General features: G+C 52.1%; 1 protein-coding gene across 3 annotated transcripts in view; it reads right to left on the bottom strand.

The window, feature by feature from the left end:
* Nucleotides 1-23,262, bottom strand: part of LOC119388319 (vasoactive intestinal polypeptide receptor) — a 374,164-nt gene that overhangs the window by 52,088 nt on the left and 298,814 nt on the right. For all 3 annotated transcript variants that reach the window (XM_037656025.2, XM_037656026.2, XM_037656023.2), the window contains exons 4-5: nucleotides 17,914-18,055; nucleotides 15,203-15,244 (exon numbers count right to left, since the gene is read on the bottom strand). In XM_037656025.2, the coding sequence (XP_037511953.1) occupies nucleotides 15,203-15,244; nucleotides 17,914-17,988 (117 nt within the window). In that variant the 5' untranslated portion in view covers nucleotides 17,989-18,055. The remainder of the gene's footprint in view (nucleotides 1-15,202; nucleotides 15,245-17,913; nucleotides 18,056-23,262) is intronic.

Below are 23,262 nucleotides of genomic sequence, written 5' to 3'. Positions count from 1 at the left end.
ACAGGATTCAAGACAATCACCTCCAGCATATGAGTCAGTCGACTGTGGGAAAAAAAAAGAATGAAAAAGAAGAAATGCGATAGGTTAGATAGGTGCCTTTTTTGCGCGGGATAGACGGCTGATCTAGAGGTTATTGCGCAACGCGTCGGTCGTATGTGTTCTACTATACGTTCATTCCTAACAAAACAAACTAACCAAGTGCGCATTTTACGGTGTACAAGATCATCTTTCAACGACGGTATCATTTTTGCACACCCGCTTCGACGGCGCCAAGCTTGCGGTGGCAGCCACATTTCGATAAGAACTAAATGAAAACAAATAAACACTATCTTTACCTTCGTTTTTTTACTGTCATTCCTACCGTTCTCAAACTTATCCAGTTTTAATTTGATTTGACGCAAGGAGCAAACGAGCAACACCTAAGTGGTACACCAAAGGAAATTCGGTTATTATGCAACCACAATATCCTGGGCCCGTATTCCCAAACGATCGCAAAAGGCGATAGTATCGCGTTTGGTGACGTGGAATTTGATGCGTTCAATAAGTAAAAAAAAACACTCGCCTGTGACGTAATGGTTGCAACTGGCCGTTGGTACGACGAATGTCTCACAACACAGGAGTGAGCGCACCGTACGAGCGCAGGGCAACCCTAGTGCGGCGTTTTCGAGCGTGTGCTGCTGCTTCTACGCAGTGGCCAGGCTTGACCGGCTTGGCTGTGGCTACTTGAAGTATAAGACGTGTTGAAAGTGCTTTCAACGTTTTTTTGTTCGATTATTTACTGCACAGTATAATATTTAAAGAGTGCAACTTTGCGTGAAACGTATTTTCGTTGAGAGTTTAAGGCGGCGTACTCGGAGAGTTCAGCTGTAGCGTGCCGCCGCAGCGACATCGTCTCAAGATCTCAACATGGGCCCGTATTCTCAAACGATCGCAAAAGGCGATAGTATCGCGTTTGGTGACGTAGAATTTGATGCGTTCAATAAGTAAAAAAAAGACTTGCCTGTGACGTCATTGTTGCAACTGGCCGCTGGTAGTTCGAATGTCTCACAACACGGGAGTGAGCGCACTGTACGAGCGCAGAGCAACCCGAGTACGGCGTTTTCGAGCGTGTGCTGCTGCTTCTACGCAGTGGCCAGACTTGGCCGGCTTGGCTGTGGCTACTTGAAGTGTAAGACGTGTTGAAAGTGCTTTCAACGTTTCTTTGTTCGATTATTTAATGCACAGTATAATATTTAAAGAATGCAACTTTGCGTGAAACGTATTTTCGTTGAGAGTTTAACACGGCGTACTCGGAGAGTTCAGCTGTAGCGTGCCGCCGCAGCGACATCGTCTCAAGATCTCAACATGTTGCCGGCTCGCGATAAGCCACGCGAGCAATGCACGGTTCATGCTCCTGGGACGTTCAAACCACGAAAAAACACGCGCTGGCAAAGAACGAGTGCTGATAACACCCCAAGGTAATGCTCGATGAAAGCTTCAGCGTAAAAAATGCTGCGTATATCCACCGAGGATTGAATACTAGAAGCTACCGCCTACGTCACTGAAATGCTAGACTTCACCACGAACCGACGGTTAACGGTGCCTTCGCTTATTGCAAATATGTCGAGAGCACCGTCGAGCACCATGACGCAAAATTGACGTCGGCGGAATTACCAGATGGCGCCCTAACTTTTCCGGTTTGCTCAATAGCCAATCAGCGCGCACCAAAGGCGATACTTTTGCGATTGTCGCCTTTTGGGAATACGGGCCATGTTGCCAACTCGCGATAAGCCACGCGAGCAACGCACGGTTCATGTTCCTGGGACGTTCAAACCACGAAAAAAGACGCGCTGGCAAAGATCGAGTGCTGATAACACCCCAAGGTAATGCTCGATGAAAGCTTCGGCGTAAAAAATGCTGCGTTCATCCACCGAGGACTGATTACTAGAAGCTACCGCCTACGTCACTGAAATGCTAGACTTCACCACGAACCGACGGTTAACGGTGCCTTCGTTTATTGCAAATATGTCGAGAGCACCGTCGAGCACCATGACGCAAAACTGACGTCGGCGGAATTACCAGATGGCGCCCTAACTTTTCCGGTTTGCTCAATAGCCAATCAGCGCGCACCAAAGGCGATACTTTTGCGATTGTCGCCTTTTGAGAATACGGGCCCTGTTCGTACCCAAACATAATTGTTCCCGCTAGCTCAAAAAGAAAAGGGGAAAGCAGAATGCTGCTCTAAAAGCTCACCGGTACGGCAGCGCAAGAAACTAAACAAACAAATAAAAAAACACGATTCTCTTGATGCATCGCGGGTGCGTCTATAACGGCCAGACATTTGGCACGGTACGTCTAGAAAAACTGCCGATTCATTGCCAGTCGTCGCCGTCGAGATAACGCCGACACACAGCGCTCTCTTTTCTGCGCACTGAGGTGAAGCGACAGTCTCGGGGCGTGTGTACCGTTTCTTTTGATTCTCTTTTATTTAGTGCCGCGTCACTGCATACGTCTTGGAGGGACTTTTGAATTCTTTAAGGTCGATACGCCACGTGGTGTCGTTCACGCGAACTAGACCGCTGGTGTCCAGAAAAGCTGCATATGATCGCGTTATTCGACATGGAGCGCCATGCGATCTGCTCAGCGACAGGCGGTTCCTGTTCCAAGTCATGCAAGCCATTCTCGCTGCATGTAGCATCGTTCACTGCAAGCCTACAGCACACACCCCCAGACGAACGGCTTGACCCAGAGCTTCAAACGCACACTCGGCTGCATGATCGCGTCGGATCACAGTAACTAGGGGCACTCAATGTTTTGCCATTTGTAGCTTACGCCTATAATTCTGCCATACAAGCTACCACTGGCTTTTCGAAGTTTTATTTGCTATACGGACAAGAACCCTCTTGTAAAATGTACACATTGCTTCCATACCGACCCGACGCTTCCGAATGCATCACGCCGGTGTCAGAAGCAACAAAATATGTAGAGAGGCAGCTCACTCGTCAACTGCCGCTCAAGGTCGCGAAAAACTGTGACAAGACAATTACGTGCTGAACCAGAATTTTCGACAGGTTCTCTGTTTGGTCGTGCACCTCAGCTCATTTCAAGCAAGCTTCTTGGGCGTTAAGATGGCCCCTACAACATCACAGGTCGTGCATCCTGCGTGAACTACATAGTTGACGCCGTCCCACGACCCTTGACATATGTTATATTTAAGCAAACACCTGACGAGGACAAAGAACATTGTAGACTGAACGGGCGCCAAGCGGTTGCTCTAAGCGGACGCATTACGACTGTTACCGGCGCCTGAAATCGCCAACATGGCTCTCCTGGAGGCAGTGAAGAAACGGCGTCCTCTGTGTTCGTCAGTGTCCCATATTGCCACGCCCACTTCTTGTCTTGTTTTGATGTATTCGGGTTTGACCGGCAGGGACGGTTATCAACGCTCGACGCTGTCCGCAAAGTAGTGTTCTAGAAGCGTCGCGATTGTAGTAGATCGGTTTGTTAAGATTGCGCGCCGCACGCGAATGTTCCAGCTTTGTCTAGAGATAACGCCGCCACCAGCGATATTGCTGGAAAGTTCGATAGCGCCTGTATAAAAGCCGACGCGCTTGATCGCTTGTCAGTTGATCGACGGACGACGCCCTGTTCGCCGCTATCATTGTACAGCGTGTATTGTTGTAGTTCTACTTCTCATTTTCCGGCCACAAGTTCGGCCAAATAAACAGTTTCACCCTGCAAAGCCGACTGCTGTCTTCGTCGACGTCACGACCACGTGACATCTGGTGGAGGTGCTGCTTCTTCCATGATCCGGACGCCCCCGCGAAGCGCTGACCCAAGCCCAAGCCGCGACGAGGACGACGGCAAAGAAAACCCGGATCGTCGAACAAGCCGCAGGCAGAAGGGACAGCAGCCAGAGTACGGGCTCCTTCTCGAAAAAACCAGGCAGCCCCAGGTCCCAACACCGACCGCAGCGACGATGACCGAACCAGCGCAGCCTGAGCCACAAGCAATGAGCTACGCTGCTGCAGCCCGACGCAACGCCCCCGCTCCTCGTCCACGTCAAGACGCCGCGTCGCCGCAGCAGTTCCGCCGCCAGACGCCGCCGCCGCCGCCGCCACCTACACCAACACCCTACCGTCCTCCTGTCGCCCAGGGCTATGCCCCGCGCTACGCGCCAAGGAAGACCGACGTTTGGCGCGCCCCTGACAACCGCCCGCTCTGCTACCACTGCGGGGAGGCCGGCCACACGTACCGCCGCTGCCAGTACCGTCAGATGGGGCTACGCGGATTCCCCGTCAACGCGCCGCGCCCGCAGCCAGGCGAACGGCCTCGCGACATCGACGACTATCTCACAGGCACACAGTGGCAAGAACGACGACCTTCCCGCTCACCGTCGCCCGGCCGCTACATGTCACCGCACCGCCGGCCGTACACTGGCCCAAACCGGGGCCGGTCGCCTAGCCCGTATCCGGAAAACTAAGGGCAGCAACCGATGGAGGTGCGGTTGCTGTACGACGAACTACCGAAGATCCTCCGCCGCCGACGACGACGCCGCGACGAAACCTTCAGAACACGACGCGAACCAGACAGACCCCTGACGACGAAATCTCGCGGACTGAAGAAGACCCGACGACGCAAAATGCAAGCAGCGGAACACACCGACGCAGCCGTGACCCCACGCCACGACCTAACTGCAACGCGAGACGACGAACTAGCGACCTCGACGTTCTTACCGACGGCCACAGCGTCACAGCCCTCGTCGACACCGGAGCCGACTATTCTGTCTTTAGTGGACCGTTCGCCACCAAGCTGAAGAAAGTAAAGACCGCTTGGAGTGGACCCGAAATCCGGACAGCTGGAGGCCACCTGATAACGCCGATTGGTGTCTGCACGGCGAGAGTCACCATCAATAACCGGACTTATCCTGCGAGCTTTGTAATCCTACAAAACTGCTCCAGGGATGTGATACTTGGAATTGACTTCCTCAGTGACCACGGCGCCGTCATCGACCTGAGGTCTGAGTCGATAACACTGAACTCGGACAAAGCGCTCCCGCCCCACGCGATGCCAGGCAACCATGCATTGAATGTGATAGAAGAGCAGGTGACCATTCCGCCGCGCTCCAGCGTCATTATTTCCGTCGGCACCGAAAAACCTGCGAACCTTGAAGGCGTCATCGAGGGTGATCAGCACCTACTCCTGAACCGTCAAATATGCGTCGCACGAGGTATAGCCGAGCTGCGTGACGGTAAAGCAAAAGTAGTGCTGACAAACTTCAGCCACGAATATAGGCACCTCAACTTTGGTACGACGGTTGCCTACATCGACGAATGTGTAGCCGCCAGCGATGCTTTCGCCCTCTTCGATGCTGCCGAACCTGCTTCGACGAATAGAGGTCCCGAACCGGATTTTGACGTCAACCCGAGCCTTTCGAAGGCCAAGCAAGACCAGCTCAAAACCCTGCTCTTGCAATACAAGGAGTGTTTCTCGTCGTCATCGCGGGTCCGACAAACGCCCCTCGCGAAGCACCGCATTATAACAGAAGAAAATTCTCGACCACTCCGTCAGAGCCCCTACAGAGTTTCTACTCGAGAGCGCGACGCGATAAAGAAACAAGTCGAGGAGATGCTACGCGACAACATCATCCAACCGTCCAAGAGTCCGTGGGCGTCACCCGTGGTGTTAGTGAAGAAGAAGGACGGGACACTGCGCTTCTGCGTTGATTATCGGCGCCTGAACAAAATCACGAAGAAGGACGTGTACCCCCTCCCACGAATAGACGACACCCTGGATCGACTTCACAACGCGACGTACTTTTCGTCGATGGACCTCAAGACCGGCTACTGGCAAATCGAAGTCGACGAGAGAGACCGAGAAAAGACTGCCTTTATAACACCCGACGGCCTCTTTGAGTTCAAGGTCATGCCTTTCGGTCTTTGCTCGGCACCTGCGACGTTCCAGCGTGTCATGGACACCGTACTGGCCGGATTGAAGTGGCAGACGTGCCTTGTGTATTTGGACGACGTCGTCGTGTTTTCCTCGACCTTCGACGAGCATCTCCGGCGGCTTGAGGCAGTACTCCAAGCAATCAAGGCCTCTGGACTGACCCTGAAGCCAGAAAAGTGCAGATTCGCGTATGACGAGCTCTTGTTTCTGGGTCATGTGATCAGCAAGTCTGGAGTGCGCCCAGACCCGCGGAAAACAGCTGCCATCACCGAATTTGCGCCACCCACCGACAAGAAGGCCGTGCGCCGATTTCTTGGCTTATGTGCCTATTACCGACGCTTCGTCAAAAACTTTTCACGTATCGCCGAACCACTGACGCTTCTCACGAAGAATAACGTGGAATTCAGGTGGGAAACGGCGCAAGTGCAAGCCTTTCAAGAACTTAAACGACGCCTGCAGACGCCACCCATACTTGCGCATTTCGACGATTGCGCCGATACAGAAATACACACCGACGCAAGCAGCGTAGGACTCGGTGCCGTCCTTGTGCAAAAAACTAACGGGCTTGAAAGGGTTATCAGTTATGCTAGCCGGTCACTATCCAAGGCAGAAGCAAACTATTCCACAACAGAAAAGGAATGCCTTGCCATTCTCTGGGCTACCTCAAAGTTTCGCCCCTACCTCTATGGCAGGTCCTTCAAAGTTGTCAGTGACCATCACGCCTTATGTTGGCTAGCTAACTTGAAGGACCCTTCAGGTCGTCTCGCACGATGGAGTCTCAGGCTTCAAGAATTCGATATTACCGTCGTGTACAAGTCCGGACGAAAACACTCTGACGCCGACTGCCTGTCTCGTGCCCCCGTCGACGCACCGCCACAAGACGACGACGACGACTGCTTCCTCGGAACTATAAGTGCCGACGACTTCGCCGAAAGGCAACGGGCCGACGCGGAACTGGGGGGCCTTATTGAGCACCTCGAGTGCAAGACCGCCGTTGTCCCGAAGGTATTCAAGCGAGGACTGCCGTCGTTTTTCTTACGGAACGGCGTTCTCCTGAAGAAGAACTTCTCGCCACTTCGAACCGACTACCTTCTCGTCGTGCCCTCATCATTGCGACCAGAAGTCCTCCAGGCCCTACACGACGACCCGACGGCTGGACACCTCGGTGTTTCCCGCACGCTCGCCAGAATACAGGAAAAATACTACTGGCCACGCCTTGCTGCCGACGTCGCCCACTACGTCAAGACTTGCCGAGATTGCCAGCGACGGAAGACACCGCCGACTAGGCCAGCGGGACTTCTGCAGCCAATCGAACCACCTCACCGGCCGTTCCAGCAAATCGGGATGGACCTACTGGGGCCGTTCCCGACGTCGACTTCCGGCAACAAGTGGATCGTCGTAGCGACTGACTACCTCACCCGCTACGCCGAGAGAAAGGCCTTGCCCAAAGGCAGCGCCGCCGAGGTAGCCAAGTTCTTCGTGGAGAACATCGTCTTGCGACACGGCGCCCCAGAGGTTCTCATCACCGACAGAGGTACGGCGTTCACGGCTGACCTAACTCAGGCGATCTTGGAATACAGCCACACAAGCCACCGCCGCACCACCGCGTACCACCCACAGACAAACGGCCTCACCGAGCGTCTAAACAAGACTATCGCCGACATGCTGGCCATGTACGTCGACGTCGAACACAAGACGTGGGACGCCATCCTTCCATACGTGACCTTCGCGTACAACACGGCCGTACAGGAAACGACGCAGATGACGCCATACAAGTTGGTCTACGGACGGAGCCCGGCAACGACGCTCGACGCCATGCTACCAAACGTGACCGACGAGGAAAACATCGACGTGACCACCTACCTACAGCGCGCCGAAGAAGCACGACAGCTCGCCCGCCTACGGATCAAGAACCAGCAGACGACTGACAATCGCCGCTACAACCTTCGACGACGCCACATGGAATACCAGCCCGGTGACCGTGTATGGGTATGGACGCCAATACGCCGACGAGGACTTAGTGAGAAGCTTCTTCGACGATACTTCGGACCGTACAGGGTACTTCGACGCCTCGGCGCACTCGACTATGAGGTTGTCCCTGACGGCATTACGAACTCTCAGCGGCGCCGTGCGCGACCTGAAATCGTCCATGTCGTGCGCCTTAAGCCGTTTTTTGCGCGTTAGCGAGCCTGGGGACTCTATTTTTTTCCTTTGTTATTGTAATTTAGTTGTGTATGCACTTGTTTTTTCCTCTTCTATGTTCTTTCACAAGCATCGGGACGATGCTTTTTGAGAGGGGGGCAATGCCACGCCCACTTCTTGTCTTGTTTTGATGTATTCGGGTTTGACCGGCAGGGACGGTTATCAACGCTCGACGCTGTCCGCAAAGTAGTGTTCTAGAAGCGTCGCGATTGTAGTAGATCGGTTTGTTAAGATTGCGCGCCGCACGCGAATGTTCCAGCTTTGTCTAGAGATAACGCCGCCACCAGCGATATTGCTGGAAAGTTCGATAGCGCCTGTATAAAAGCCGACGCGCTTGATCGCTTGTCAGTTGATCGACGGACGACGCCCTGTTCGCCGCTATCATTGTACAGCGTGTATTGTTGTAGTTCTACTTCTCATTTTCCGGCCACAAGTTCGGCCAAATAAACAGTTTCACCCTGCAAAGCCGACTGCTGTCTTCGTCGACGTCACGACCACGTGACAATATTGAATCGTGATACGGCATGCGTAGAATTTCTGACAAGTAGTCGAAAGCCCACTTCGAAGACCATGTTGTCTGGGGTAGAGCAAGCTCCAAATCCATGAGCGCGGTATGACATGCTTCACTAACTTGCAACATGCGCTTGTTGATGTCATGAGTATGTAAGCTGTTTGTTTCGGCATTTATGGAGACGTATCAGTTTCGCATACAACCAGTTAGTAGCGGGGATTTCCAAGATAAGGCGAAGAATATTGTCACGTGGTCGTGACGTCGACGAAGACAGCAGTCAGCGTTTGCAGGATGAAACTGTTTATTTGGCCGAACTTGTGGCCGGAAAATGAGAACTCGAACTACAGCAATACACGCTGTACAAAGATAGCGGCGAACAGGGCGTCGTCCGTCGATCAACTGACAAGCGGTGAAGCGCGTCGGCATTTAAACATGTGCCGTCGAATTTTCCAGCGTTATCGCTGGCTGTCGCGCAAATTCTAGAATGAGCTCGAGTGTGCGCGTCTTGCGAGCAATCTTAACAAAACGATCTACAATGATCGGGAAGCTTCTCGAACACTGAGACGCGGTTCGCGCTGAGCGTTGCTGACGGGCGAAAACCGAATAAAGCAAAAGTGATAATAGGAAACGCCCGTGGCAATGCCCCCCTCTGAAAAAGCATCGTCCCGATGCTTAAAACAGAACAGGCCAATGCATGCAACAATAAATAACAAGAATAAAGCAACAAAGTACAATAAACAATAAGCACAAGAAAGCAAAATGACAGTCCTCAGATTCGCTAACGCGCGTAATATGGTTTCAGGCGCACGACATGGACGACTTCAGGTCGTGCACGGCGCCGCTGAGAGTTCGTAATGCCGTCAGGGACAACCTCGTAGTCGAGTGCGCCCAGGCGCCGAAGTACCCTGTACGGTCCGAAGTATCGGCGAAGAAGCTTCTCGCTGAGTCCACGTCGTCGTATTGGCGTCCAGACCCAGACACGGTCGCCGGGCTGGTACTCGATGAAGCGTCGTCGAAGATTGTAGCGACGGCTGTCGGTGTGCTGCTGGGTTTTGATGCGCAGGCGGGCCAGCTGTCGTGCTTCTTCGGCGCGCTGTAGGTAGGTGGTCACGTCGATATTTTCCTCGTCGGTCACGTTTGGTAACATGGCGTCGAGCGTTGTTGCCGGGCTCCGTCCGTAGACCAACTTGTATGGAGTCATCTGCGTCGTTTCTTGTACGGCCGTGTTGTACGCGAAGGTCACGTACGGAAGGACGGCGTCCCACGTCTTGTGCTCAACGTCGACGTACATGGCCAGCATGTCGGCGATGGTCTTATTTAGACGCTCTGTGAGGCCATTGGTCTGTGGGTGATAATCGGTGGTGCGGCGGTGGCTCGTCTCGCTGTATTTGAAGATCGCCTGAGTTAGGTCCGCAGTAAAGGCGGTACCTCTGTCTGTTATGAGGACCTCTGGGGCGCCATGACGCAAGACGATGTGCTCCACGAAGAACTTGGCTACCTCGGCGGCACTGCCTTTGGGCAAGGCCTTTGTCTCGGCGTAGCGGGTGAGGTAGTCAGTTGCTACGACGATCCACTTGTTGCCGGAAGTCGACGTCGGGAACGGCCCCAGTAGGTCCATCCCGATTTGCTGGAACGGCCGGTGAGGTGGTTCGATTGGCTGCAGAAGTCCCGCTGGCCTAGTCGGCGGTGTCTTCCGTCGCTGGCAATCTCGGCAAGTCTTAACGTAGTGGGCGACGTCGGCAGGAAGGCGTGGCCAGTAGTATTTTTCCTGTATCCTCGCGAGCGTGCGGGAAAAGCCGAGGTGGCCAGCCGTCGGGTCATCGTGCAGGGCCTGCAGAACCTCTGGTCGCAGTGCCGAAGGAACAACGATGAGGTAGTCGGCCCGGGCCGGAGAGAAGTTCTTCTTTACGAGGACGTCGTTTTTCAAGAGAAATGACGCCAATCCCCGCCTGAATACTTTTGGAACAACGGCGGTCCTGCCCTTGAGGTATTCCACAAGGCCCCTGAGTTCCGGGTCGGCTTGCTGTCGTTCAGCGAAGTCGTCGGCACTTATGGTTCCCAAGAAGCAGTCATCATCGTGGTCGTCCTGCGGCGGTGCGTCGACGGGGGCACGAGACAAGCAGTCGGCGTCGGAGTGTTTTCTTCCGGACTTGTAAACGACGGTAATGTCGAATTCTTGAAGTCTTAGGCTCCACCGCGCGAGGCGACCTGAAGGGTCCTTCAAGTTGGCTAGCCAACACAAGGCGTGGTGGTCGCTCACAACTTTGAAGGGTCGGCCGTAGATGTAGGGGCGAAACTTCGATGTGGCCCAGATGATGGCCAGGCACTCCTTTTCTGTTGTGGAATAGTTGATTTCTGTCTTTGATAGCGACCGGCTAGCATAACTGATGACCCTTTCCAATCCGTCGGTCTTCTGCACAAGGACGGCGCCGAGTCCTACGCTGCTTGCGTCGGTGTGGATTTCCGTATCGGCGTGCTCGTCGAAATGCGCAAGTATCGGAGGCGTCTGCAGGCGTCGTTTCAATTCTTGAAATGCCTGAACTTGCGACGTTTCCCACCTGAATTCGACGTCGGTCTTCGTGAGTTGCGTCAGTGGCTCGGCGATCCGTGAAAATTCCTTGACGAAACGTCTGTAATAGGCGCACAAGCCGAGAAAACGGCGTACGGCCTTATTGTCGGTGGGCGTCGGGAAGTCGGCGATGGCAGCTGTTTTCCGCGGGTCCGGGCGAACACCATCCTTGCTGATCACATGACCCAAGAACAAGAGCTCCTCGTACGCGAAGCGGCACTTTTCAGGCTTCAAAGTGAGTCCGGAGGTCTTGATTGCTTGAAGTACAGCTTCAAGGCGCCGAAGGTGTTCGTCGAAGTTTGAGGAAAACACAACGACGTCGTCCAAGTACACGAGACATGTCTGCCACTTCAAGCCGGCCAGTACTGTATCCATAACCCGTTGAAAAGTCGCAGGTGCCGAGCAAAGACCAAAAGGCATGACCTTGAACTCAAACAGGCCGTCTGGCGTTATAAAGGCAGTCTTTTCTCGGTCTCTCTCGTCGACTTCTATTTGCCAGTAACCGGTCTTGAGGTCCATCGACGAAAAGTACTTTGCGTTGTGTAATCGATCCAGGGTGTCGTCTATCCGGGGAAGGGGATACACGTCCTTCTTCGTGACTTTGTTCAGGCGACGATAATCGACGCAAAAACGGAGAGTCCCATCCTTCTTCTTCACTAGCACCACGGGGGATGCCCACGGACTGTTCGACGGCTGGATGATGTCGTCGCGTAGCATTTCGTCCACCTGTTTCTTCACGGCCTCCCGTTCCCGTGTCGAAACCCGGTAGGGACTCTGACGGAGTGGTCGAGCATTTTCTTCTGTTATAATGCGGTGCTTAGTAAGGGGCGTTTGTCGGACCCGCGATGACGACGAGAAACAGTCCTTGTTTTTCTGCAGAAGGCATCGAAGCTGTTGCTGTTGGCGAGCGGGAAGACTTGGGTTTACGTCGAAGGGTGGCTCAGGTGTTGGGGCAGTCGTCGTAGTTTCGTCATGATCTGAAAAGGCAAACGTATCGCTGACGGCCAAGATTTCTTCGATGTATGCAATCGTCGTGCCCCTGCTCAGGTGTCTGTATTCTTGGCTGAAGTTCGTTAGCATCACGCTTCCTTTTCCTTCATGCAACCGAGCAATGCCCCTTGCAACGCAAATGTCGCGGTCTAGTAGCAAACGCTGATCGCTCTCGATGACACCTTCGATGTCTTCAGCTTTTTCGGTGCTGACGGGAATTATGATGCTGGAGCGAGGCGGGATGGTAACTTGATCCTCGAGCACGTTCAGGGCATGGTGACATGGATTCGTATCTGGCGGTGTCGTTTTGTCCGACGATAGGGTTATCGACTTGGTTCTTAAGTCAATTACGGCGCCATGATGGTTTAAGAAATCCATGCCAAGTATGACGTCCCTGGAGCAGTGTTGCAAGATTACGAAACTCGCAGAATACGTGCGATTATTGATTGTAACTCTTGCTGTGCAGACTCCAGACGGCGTTATTAGATGGCCTCCAGCGGTACGGATTTCGGGGCTTTCCCAAGCAGTCTTAACTTTCTTCAACTTCGTGGCGAAAGGCCCACTGATGACGCAATAGTCGGCTCCAGTGTCGACGAGAGCGGTGACGTTGTGGCCGTCAATGAGAACGTCGAGGTCGCTAGTTCGTCGTCTTGCGTTGCAATTGGGTCGCGGCGTCGGGTCACGGCTGCGTCGGTTTGTTCCGCTGCTTCGACGTGGCGCCGTCAGTTCTTCCTCAGGCCGTGAAGTTTCGACGTCAGGGCTTCGTTCGTCTTGCGGCGTGTTCTTTAGATTTCGTTGCGGCGTCGTCGTCGGCGGCGGAGGATCTTCGGTAGTTCGTCGTACAGCAACCGCACCTCCATCGGTTGCTGCCCTTAGTTTTCCGGATACGGGCTAGGTGACCGGCCCCGGTTTGGGCCAGTGTACTGCCGGCGGTGCGGAGACATGTAGCGGCCGGGCGACGGCGAGCGGGAAGGTCGTCGTTCTTGCCAGTGTGTTCCGGTGAGGTAGTCGTCGATATCCCGAGGCAGTTCGCCTGGCTGCGGGCGCGGCGCGTTGACGGCGAATCCTCGAAGCCCCATCTGTCGGTACTGGCAGCGGCGGTATGTGTGGCCGGCTTCCCCGCAATGATAGCAGAGCGGTCGGTTGTCAGGGGCACGCCAAACGTCGGTCTTTCGAGGGGCGCATGGTTGTCCTGTCGGCGGGCGGTATGGCGTCGGTGGTGGTGGCGGCGGTGCCTGACGTCGGAACTGCTGCGGCGGCGCGGCGTCTTGACGCGGGCGAGGAGGGGCGGCGTTGCGTCTGGCTGCAGCAGCATAGCTCATGGCTTGCGGCTGAGGCAGTGGCGGTTCAAGGTTGCCCAGGGACTGCTGGATTTCTGATCGAACGACATCTGCGATCAACTCCACTTGAGGCTGCGCCGAAGGTAAGAGCTTGCGAAGCTCCTCCCGCACGATCGCTCTGATCGTTTCACGCAGGTAGTCGGAGCCGAGGGCATGAACAGCTGGGCTGTCTTGAATCAATCGGCGATTATATTGGCGGTTACGCATTTCCAGCGTCTTCTCGATCGTGGTTGCCTCTGAGACGAATTCTTGGACCGTCGAGGGTGGGTTGCGTATCAGCCCAGCGAAGAGCTCTTGCCTTACCCCTCGCATGAGGAAGCGGACTTTCTTGTCCTCGGGCATGGCAGCGTCAGCGTGGCGAAACAGTCGGGTCATTTCCTCTGCGAAGATGACCACGCTTTCGTTTGGTAGTTGCACCCGTGTCTCCAGCAAGGCTGCGGCCCTTTCTTTTCTGACGACGCTTGCAAACGTCTGCAGGAAAGCGCTCCGAAAGGCGTCCCAAGTTCGAAGAGTGGACTCCCGGTTCTCGAACCAGGTCCTTGCTGCGTCTTCAAGGTAAAAGTAAACGTGCCGCAGCTTGTCCTCGGAGTCCCAGTTGTTAAATTTTGAGACCCTTTCGAAAGCCTCGAGCCAGGTGTCCGGGTCTTCGAATGACGACCCGCGGAAGGTTGGCGGCTCCTTGGGCTGCCGGAGTAGGATCGGCGCAGGCTACACGGGGTCGGTCATCGTCGCTGCGGTGGGTGTTGGGACCTTGGGCTGCCTGGTTTGTTCGGGAAGGAGCCCGTGCTCTGGCTGCAGTCCCTTCTGCCTGTGGCTTGTTCGACGATCCGGGTTTTCTTTGCTGTCGTCCTCCTCGCGGCTTGGGCTTGGGTCAGCGCTTCGCGGGGGCGTCCGGATCATGGAAGAAGCAGCACCTCCACCAGATGTCACGTGGTCGTGACGTCGACGAAGACAGCAGTCAGCGTTTGCAGGATGAAACTGTTTATTTGGCCGAACTTGTGGCCGGAAAATGAGAACTCGAACTACAGCAATACACGCTGTACAAAGATAGCGGCGAACAGGGCGTCGTCCGTCGATCAACTGACAAGCGGTGAAGCGCGTCGGCATTTAAACATGTGCCGTCGAATTTTCCAGCGTTATCGCTGGCTGTCGCGCAAATTCTAGAATGAGCTCGAGTGTGCGCGTCTTGCGAGCAATCTTAACAAAACGATCTACAATGATCGGGAAGCTTCTCGAACACTGAGACGCGGTTCGCGCTGAGCGTTGCTGACGGGCGAAAACCGAATAAAGCAAAAGTGATAATAGGAAACGCCCGTGGCAATATCTTGCGTAGGGAAGGGGATCAGCACAACGTGACTGGTACGAAATTTCATCCGACATTTTTCAATGTCAAGTTGTAGAAAGAGATTAAGATATTGATATCGCTACGTGAGGCCGCATTTGTCGTTTGTTTGAGGTTGAAGATATGTACAAATCACATGACAAACTATGTTCAGAGCAGGACCGGTCGGTAAAGATGTCAGCTTTTTTGTAGTTCTAGGATCCTGTTCAGCGAACAGGACTAGTTGGTGCTGGTTCATTTTGCTACAGCACGGCAAAGATGGCGAGACAGCGAAGAGCCACACAAAGACGGCCCTGCCACAAAACCTTCTAGGAACTCACCTCGCCGTTCAGGAAGCAGTACAGCAACGCCACCACGAATCCCTGCATGAAATGACAGCATCATTAGCGCACCACAGTGAGCAAGGGTTCTTTAAATGCGGACTCAGAGATTGCGTTGGATGGAAAAGCAGGATGAGCTCCGAGACTGATGGGCTCCAGCTCTCAAAGGAACGAATACGGTTCGAGCGTACACTTGCATAATTCATTGAACAATGGCAGTGAGCATGTCCAAATCAGATGCATGATTCAATAAAAATGTGATGACGTAACGCACCGCTGTTGGTACCTGTGTAAAGCGAAATTTTCACGAACGAGTTAATTTAAAATTCTACACAGCTCGTGTGATCGTGCGATGCTGCCAGCGATTTTCCAGTCAAACACGGCTTAACTCTCCTATTACTTACTGACATTGTCAACCTTTCCATTGCAGTCCAACAAAGGAGCAAATTACCAAAGTTCCCGACTGCCAAAAGGCGACAGAAATGACATCACTGCCTTTGTTACTACTTGAGATTTTAACACCTCTCGGTTGTAAATTGTGTCAAATGTTATGAGCGAGGAAGACAAAGAAGTAACAGCGTCGACTCGCGTTGGTTTTGAGTTAAATTAAAGATTTGTTTAGTATAATTGGTGATTACCTTAAGCATCCTGCCGCCCGGTTCTTGGCCCATCCCCCTTTGTGGGTGAGCGCCATCAAGTCGAGGACATCATCATCATCATCATCATAATTTTTGCACGCGTGAAATAAACGAGAGCTCCTGGTTTTTAACCGAAGGGTGCCGGATAAGAGCCACAGTTGAAGTCAAGCGAAAGACCGACGCTGGAACGACGTGGGAGAAGGTTCGAGCGGCGCTCTAGCATCAAAGGGAAACGACCAAGAGCAGGTCGTCGGACCCTCGTCAGGCCCCACGCTGAATGCATTTTATTCAATCTCACAAGCTGGTTGCAGCAGGGTGGAAGCTACGAGGTGCAAAGAAAGCAAAAGTGCTTGCGCAGCAAAACCTAGTTGTGTTTGTAATTGCATCATTATTGGATAAGGTTATTGAAACTGCATTTGCTTGGCACGTGCTACGTCGCAGCATCACGTAATACGTCAATCGCTATTCGCATGTAGGTCCTAAGCATTTAATTATTGTATCAGTAACTGCCGATAATTATGGTGACGAACCAACATGGCAGCAAAACTTCTTTGCAGACTAGTTGGTTCATACTTGTAAACTCGACTTGCTGCGCAACCAGCAGGAATGAAGGAGGGAGACAGGAAAGAGCGCTCTTTCCTGTCTCCCTCCTTCATTCCTGGTGGTTGCGCAGCAAGTCGAGTTTACAACATGGCAGCGCCCATGCACACGCGATCGTCCGCTTCGGTCCCAACTTGCGCTTGCTACTTGCCCACGGTCCCGACAGCAATAAATAAATGGCGGAATCGGCTGTTGCTTTGTGTCATCTCACACTGAGGGCAAAGTATAGCTACGTTTTGTCCTTATTATTGATATTAGCTGTTTGTTCAGCCATGCCTTCTAAGCCTTGTACCTGGGAGTTTAAAAATGTATCTTGGAAACAGTGTAGAATATACGCGATACATTGCTGTCGAATCTTGAAGACGCAAATATAACGCAAACACAAGCGTAGGTTTAGAACTTAAGGGCCACACAGCTCATGACGGCGACTTCATAATTTCGAGACGCCAGAAACCATCGTCGACGTGTGCTGCCACGCTGTTGCCTATTTTAGGAGCGAAGCTTCTTAGGCCCGAACTCCTCAGCGCCGTCGAAGCTCCCTTCCCTTAAAGGGGCCCTGCAACACTTTTTGAGCAGGGTCAGAAAGCGCTGCCAATCGGTAGTCGAGGCTCCCGAGAACACGCGAGCCGAATATTATAGCGAAGAGAGCGGCCTGGAATTTAGAATAAATTCTCAAAGTCAGCTGAAAATCGCTCCCTCTTCTCTCGACAAATGATGTATTAGTCCGCAATATATCACGCGATTGTCGGCAGTTCTACCATTGGCTGATGTTATAATCACTATAACACCCTCATGATTACCTTCGTTGTTAATTTTGAGTTCAATAAGTAGATAATATGTATGCTTATATTGTGTTATGCCGTTAAAACACCAAACAAACATTAATATTAGCACTTCCGGTCTCACCGACAGCTCGTCTGCTCGTAGTTGCGTGGTTGCGTTTTCTTCACCATGCGCAGTGCCGAAATCGTGAATACTTCTGTGATTTTGACCATCGCCGGTTGCCGTTGAGAGTGGCAGCCGTTCGAGTGTTGCCTCGTCAGATGGAAACTGCATCGTCGGCACGTTCTCACGACCGACCGAGGCAGCGGTGCAGCATTTCTCCGATAACAATGCTGGCGCCGGCTAGTTTAGGATACCTGTGTTCACTGTACGGCGAGAGTCCCGTTCGCTGTCTGTTCAGTATGTCATCGAGCCGTACCTCGGCGTATCCTCCCCGTAGTCTCACGTTCCCGAGAAACCGCGACACAGAAACCAAGCAGATTCGCATTTTCAAGGTAGCTGCAGACAGCCGGGGGATGGGTCCGCGCCGGCCCGATGCCGCACGATCCTTTCTTCTAGTCTTTAGCTCTTTGTTGTCAGCCCGCACTAGGTAGGCATTTCGCTTCTGCTGGCACCTTGCTCACACGTCAACAAGAATGGATACCCTAAATTTCGAGAAAGTCTATTCGGCCCTTTCTACCAGGCACTTACCTGGAAAGAAGAGAATAGTTGATCGACGTACAGCCACACCAGTTCGAGCATGTCCCCAGCGGCGGCCAGTGACATGCCCAGCAGAAATGCGTAGTGAGCACCGAACAGAGGCACCAGGACAAGCGTCGACTTGAACCACTTTCTGCAGAATATGGGACAACACAAATTTCCTCACAAGTTCTACAACAAGAGCTGTGCGATTCTTTCCGTGTGTGCCTTTCCACCCAGGAGAGAACCCGCTGCTCGCCTCCTTATGCGCAATATTGATTGCTAGTCGCCATGAAAATGAGCATAAAAAATGAGCGTTAAAAGCACGATAGTTGTGCTGAAAACGCGCGAAGCTCCCAACAAGTGTTGAAATTCCATGTATACCTCACAAGCTGTAGTTATAAAGTGAGGTAGGGTAAAAAAAAAAGCATGGTTGATCCCTCCGTCATAGGAATCAGAATAACACGAAAGTAAAACGTACCCTTATAGAAGTAACTGAATGTTTACTGTACATTGATATTATTAAGAGAGCTTGCACAATGTATATTTATGTCTGGCAGCAGCTATAGCACCGTTTAACGTAGATGCACCCACTTTGATGCTTGGTGGTACATCTCCATGCCGACGACTATACTCGCGGACAACTTTTCTTGGCAATGACGGGAAAGCTACGAAGGCGGAGCGTCCAATTAGGGTTGCAGAAGTTGCGCCTTTTCCTTTCCTCAACCTCTCCTCCTCTGCACATGTACTGCTACGCGAAGTAGTCCGGTTTGGCGCGCGTCTCGTAACGCCGTGGAAAGTGATGGCTAGCGTTTCATTTTGACGCAAACGCTGCTCAGTGTCTAAGGTACGGGTGAAAGGCGCGACTTTTATTGCGATAGCAATTATATGGACAGTCTCGGCTGGATTTTGCCGTCGCCGTCGCCGTCGCCGCCGTCATGCACCGTATATGTATAAGTATGTATATATATATAAAAGCCCCAAAGAAAAATAATTCAGAAAAATGCTTTCGACGCGCGGAATCGAACCACGGACCTCTTGTTCCGCAGCGAGCGGCGCTATCCACTACGCCACGAAACGCAGATCCTCTATGTGGCTAACGGCGAGCGTTATATACACACCCTTTAGCGCTGGACGGACTGAGACAGCAGGCGATAATAAGCGTTTCTTCATTACCAGCGAGATGGCGCTAGGAGCCCGACGGGCACATTTAAAAGTCGTCGGCGAGCTCGCTCGCTTCTTCTTATATTTGCGCATGGGAGAAGCTTGCGTTTCCGCTGTCTGCTCGCGCGGTTTTCTCGTGGTGAGGGGAAGAGGAATGTTTCACGCTTTCACCGTGATGTCCGCGCTCATGTTACGGAGCTTACGAAAGTCACTCGATCTCAAGGGACGCCGCTAAACGAACAAACAGAAGATGAGCGCGAACTATCAAGTGTCACAGCTCGACACTTGAAGCACGCTAGTTTCCTTCGCTGCTTCGGCCGCCTTTGCAACAGAAGCGATGTTCAAACTGAGAGTATCCATTGGCGTGCCTCACTTCGTATAGCATTAGTTCCTTGCTATCGCATTCATTGCTTCGCCCTTGCGGCGAAACTGTGACTTTTTTCATACACGCAAAAACGCAAAGTGACAACGTATAAAGTGAAAGAAATACAAATATCTCGCTTGTGTGCGCTGCGTTCTGTCTCAAAAAGCTACATGTAGAAAATGGAGGAGTATTTTATATATCTCACACAGAAAATACGGACGCAATTGTGGGACTACATTCATTAGCGGTAGGATACGTGCATTGTGTCTCTGTAGCCTTCGCTTCATTGCCAAGAAAAGTTGTCCACGAGTATAACGTCCATGTGCAAGAATTAAACAAACCCTTGCGGTAGCTGTAGTAGTCAACGGTGAAAGCGTAATCAGAGAACGAGTTGTGATAGCCAGAAGAGCGTCTCATATTGGACGCAGAACTTGGTCGCCATCCTGCGGCACGTTAAAATGTGATTGAACACCCCGGCCGCACTAGAGGGAAACGCAAAGCGCGTCGTGCCGCTCCCGTAGCCCGGCCGCAATTTTTCTCGGGGCGAGCGCGTAAGGGGGGAACGCGGTGTTACAGCCAGGTTGCCAGGTGAGGCAGGCGCGCGTCGCAGAGCTGTTTTTGTTTGATTAGCGTGATGCTACGAGCGATGCCGGCGCTTTTACGACGCTTGCGTTAAGGTCGCCACCTCGCGGTGTGTTAAGACATTGACAAAATTGCGCTTCTATTGAAAATGCGCCGAATGGGACGAACGTGTAACGCGTTGCAGGTATGAATCGCGGAGGCCACAGTAATGATGAAATACTTTATTTTGCCGCTCCCAGAGAGCAACACCACCCCGCCGACCTGGAGAGTGGTAGATATAAAAGGCGCGTTTGTCAAGCCTCTGGAGTCTGTGACCGTGGCGCAGTGGATAGCGTGCCCGGCACCTGTTGTTGCGGATCGAGCGGTCGTGGGTTCGATGCCCATTGACGGAACTTTTTTTCTTTGCCATCTGATCGCGTACATTTTTTCGGCGTCATTTCCGTGACGGAAATACGTCACTGAAGTTTTGGTGGACCCCGGCATAAAACACTTTCGTGTTAAAAAAGTTCGTTTTACCGCAAGGGCGAAGCAGTGAATGCGATAGCAACAAATTGTATTGCTACACGAAGTGAGGCTGGCAGCTAACTGTTTTGTATCCGATCTCACGTAACGACAAAACACTGGTGTAGGAGAATACGGCTGTTCCAGGGAGAGATGCTCTCTGCAGAGTCACTTCGCGTTGAGAGCACAGCACGTAGAAGGGTATACGAGCCGCCCGCTGTGATGGCTTTCGAGATAGCGCGCGCGCCAGCGCCCTTAGATTCAAAGTTCCAAGTGGCTCCTCGCGCGACTAACCCGTCGAGACTGTCCCGTCGAGACTGTCCATACCCGTCGAGACTGTCCATATAATTGCTATCGCAATAAAAAGGTGTACTTAGCTAGGACGGAACATGTTTAATTGGAATGTCAAGACACGGCTGCTTGTTCGGGCCCCCTTTGGCTTAAAAGGACCATCTACAGCTCAGAAAAGCTTTTTTGATTGTGGTGAAAATGAGAAGATTGTTTGTCACATCGGCGGTAACGAGCATGCTTTTGTCCAATAAAAATGAATTATAGTTTTAATTCGGCTCTGGAAATAGTGAAAGTATGACCGCAAGCGTCACTCAACAGCGACGTGGTTGGATACAGTGGTAGGAGCAAAAAACTCTCGCAGGTAGACCTATTTTGTTGAAAACGAACACGTATAACTTAAAATTGTACTTCTGCAGCTTTCCTTCGCGCCAGACAGTAATTTTTGCTTTTTTTCTCACATGTTCATAAGGCGGCCGGTGGCGCTGCTGGCGACGCGTTCGCCTGCCTGCCTACGGCGGAGAAACGCGAGCACGGCGTCCGGGGCCGCTTTATAAGGAAAAAAGAAAAAGAAAGACGTCTCGGGCGTAGAGCAGCGCGACTGACTTCAGGGCATTATCGAACCACGCCCGTGAGTTCTCATGCGTAAAGTGCATATCAGTATTCACCCAGGCTCTATAATGAAGATTTTGCCTTCAGGCTCCGCTTCACCAAGGCGTCCGTTTTGGCTGTCATGTCGCATATGCTACACAAGACCTGAACATATCTGAAAAAATCACAGCATATCCACGGAGTGAATGATGATGAGTGGGCGAAGCTGCGGAGGTTCAGCGGTAAACCGTGAATCTTCCGTGAATTCTGCCCAGTACATCATCACCGACGTGAGATCGGGCGCGTTTATACTAAAGGTTCGATGAGTTATGACGACTTGCAGCGCACTTTAATTTTACATGTACGCTGTGAATTTTCATTGTTTAGAAAACCATTGCTTAGAAAACATCTGGCGTCTTTCGTTAAGCAGCTGGCGTCTTTTCGTTTTGCTTTAGAAACATCTGGCGTTCTTCCGTTTTGCTTTTACAAAACATCTGGCGTCTTTCGTTGGTTTATTTCATCAATCAACGGCGTTTTGAACAAAATTTTTATTGTTTAATCACGCACAGGAGAAATCTCACCAGGCACTGCCTTGGAGGTAAAGAATGGCTGCTAATGGGAATGAGAGACAGAAGAAGTCGGCTTTTAGCTAACGCTGCGAATTTTTTATTGTTCAACAACGCACAGGAGAAATCTCCCACCGGCACCACCTTGCAGGTCAAAGCGTAAGACTGGTTACATACTACGCTACGAGGGACGAACGGGTGCCGCTATAAGGAGCTTCGCCCCTAAAACAGCAGGGACCTTCTGTTTTTCTGGGAAGCACGTCTGATGTTCGTTTTAGTTGCACGTTTGGCACGAGTGGAGCCACTACAGTTTCACAACGCCGGCGTACCAGTGTCGCTGGAACAGACCAAGCTTTCCCCTCGACTGCGGTGGTTTTTCAGGCTGACTAATCATAGCTGGAGAAACTGTGCGAAGAATAATCTATTGGACAGTTTGCATGCTTTAACCGACCACTGCGGTATTTGTTTCATTAGTAAGCAAAACCTAAAGAAGCCTGCAAGAAATTGGGGGACGCTTAAGCTTCGCCTTTAGGAGTTGAACGCGATAGCGATATCCTGCCCCTTAGAATAACAGAGAGCTGAGCTAGTTGGTATGTATTCATTCTAAAAAGAGAGGGCGTGTAAACACGGACACAAGAAAGAGGTCAGGACACCACAAAGGTCGACTAACAACTGAATAGATGCACAACTGCGGAAAACAAAGAAGACACGAAAACTTATCTGCGCATGCCCATGCAATAGGCGAATCTATCAATCCAGCACGCGTGGGGGCCTACGTGAAATATAACTGTTAAGGCACATGATTTCATTTTTATGCAAGTTATTCGACGGTTGGTTCACGCATGCGCTACCACTATTCTTGATATGCCATGCCTCAATCATTAATAATAATAATATCTGGGGTTTAACGTCCCAAAACCACGCTATGATTATGAGAGACGCCGTAGTGGAGGGCTCCGGAAATTTCGACCACCTGGGGTTCTTTAACGTGCACCTAAATCTAAGTACACAGGCCTCAACCATTTTCGCCTCCATCGGAAATGCAGCCGCCGTGGCCGGGATTCGATCCCGCGACCTTCGGGTCAGCAGCCGAGCGCCATAACCACTAGACCACCGTGGCGGGGCTGCCTCAATCATTAGACGCGTTTCTTCATTCCTATGTCGGTACAAAACTGCGCATTCATTGAATTTTGGCGGGCATTTACACTCTCGACAATGTAAAGATAGATCAGAAGGTGAGCCTCCGGTTAGTGATCTTTTATGTTGGCTTGGCTTAACTAAAATGTGATATGTTGGCTTGGCTTT

Source organism: Rhipicephalus sanguineus, chromosome 3, assembly GCF_013339695.2.
Source record: "Rhipicephalus sanguineus isolate Rsan-2018 chromosome 3, BIME_Rsan_1.4, whole genome shotgun sequence".
Taxonomy (NCBI): domain Eukaryota; kingdom Metazoa; phylum Arthropoda; class Arachnida; order Ixodida; family Ixodidae; genus Rhipicephalus; species Rhipicephalus sanguineus.
This window is presented reverse-complemented; position numbering and strand designations above follow the sequence as displayed.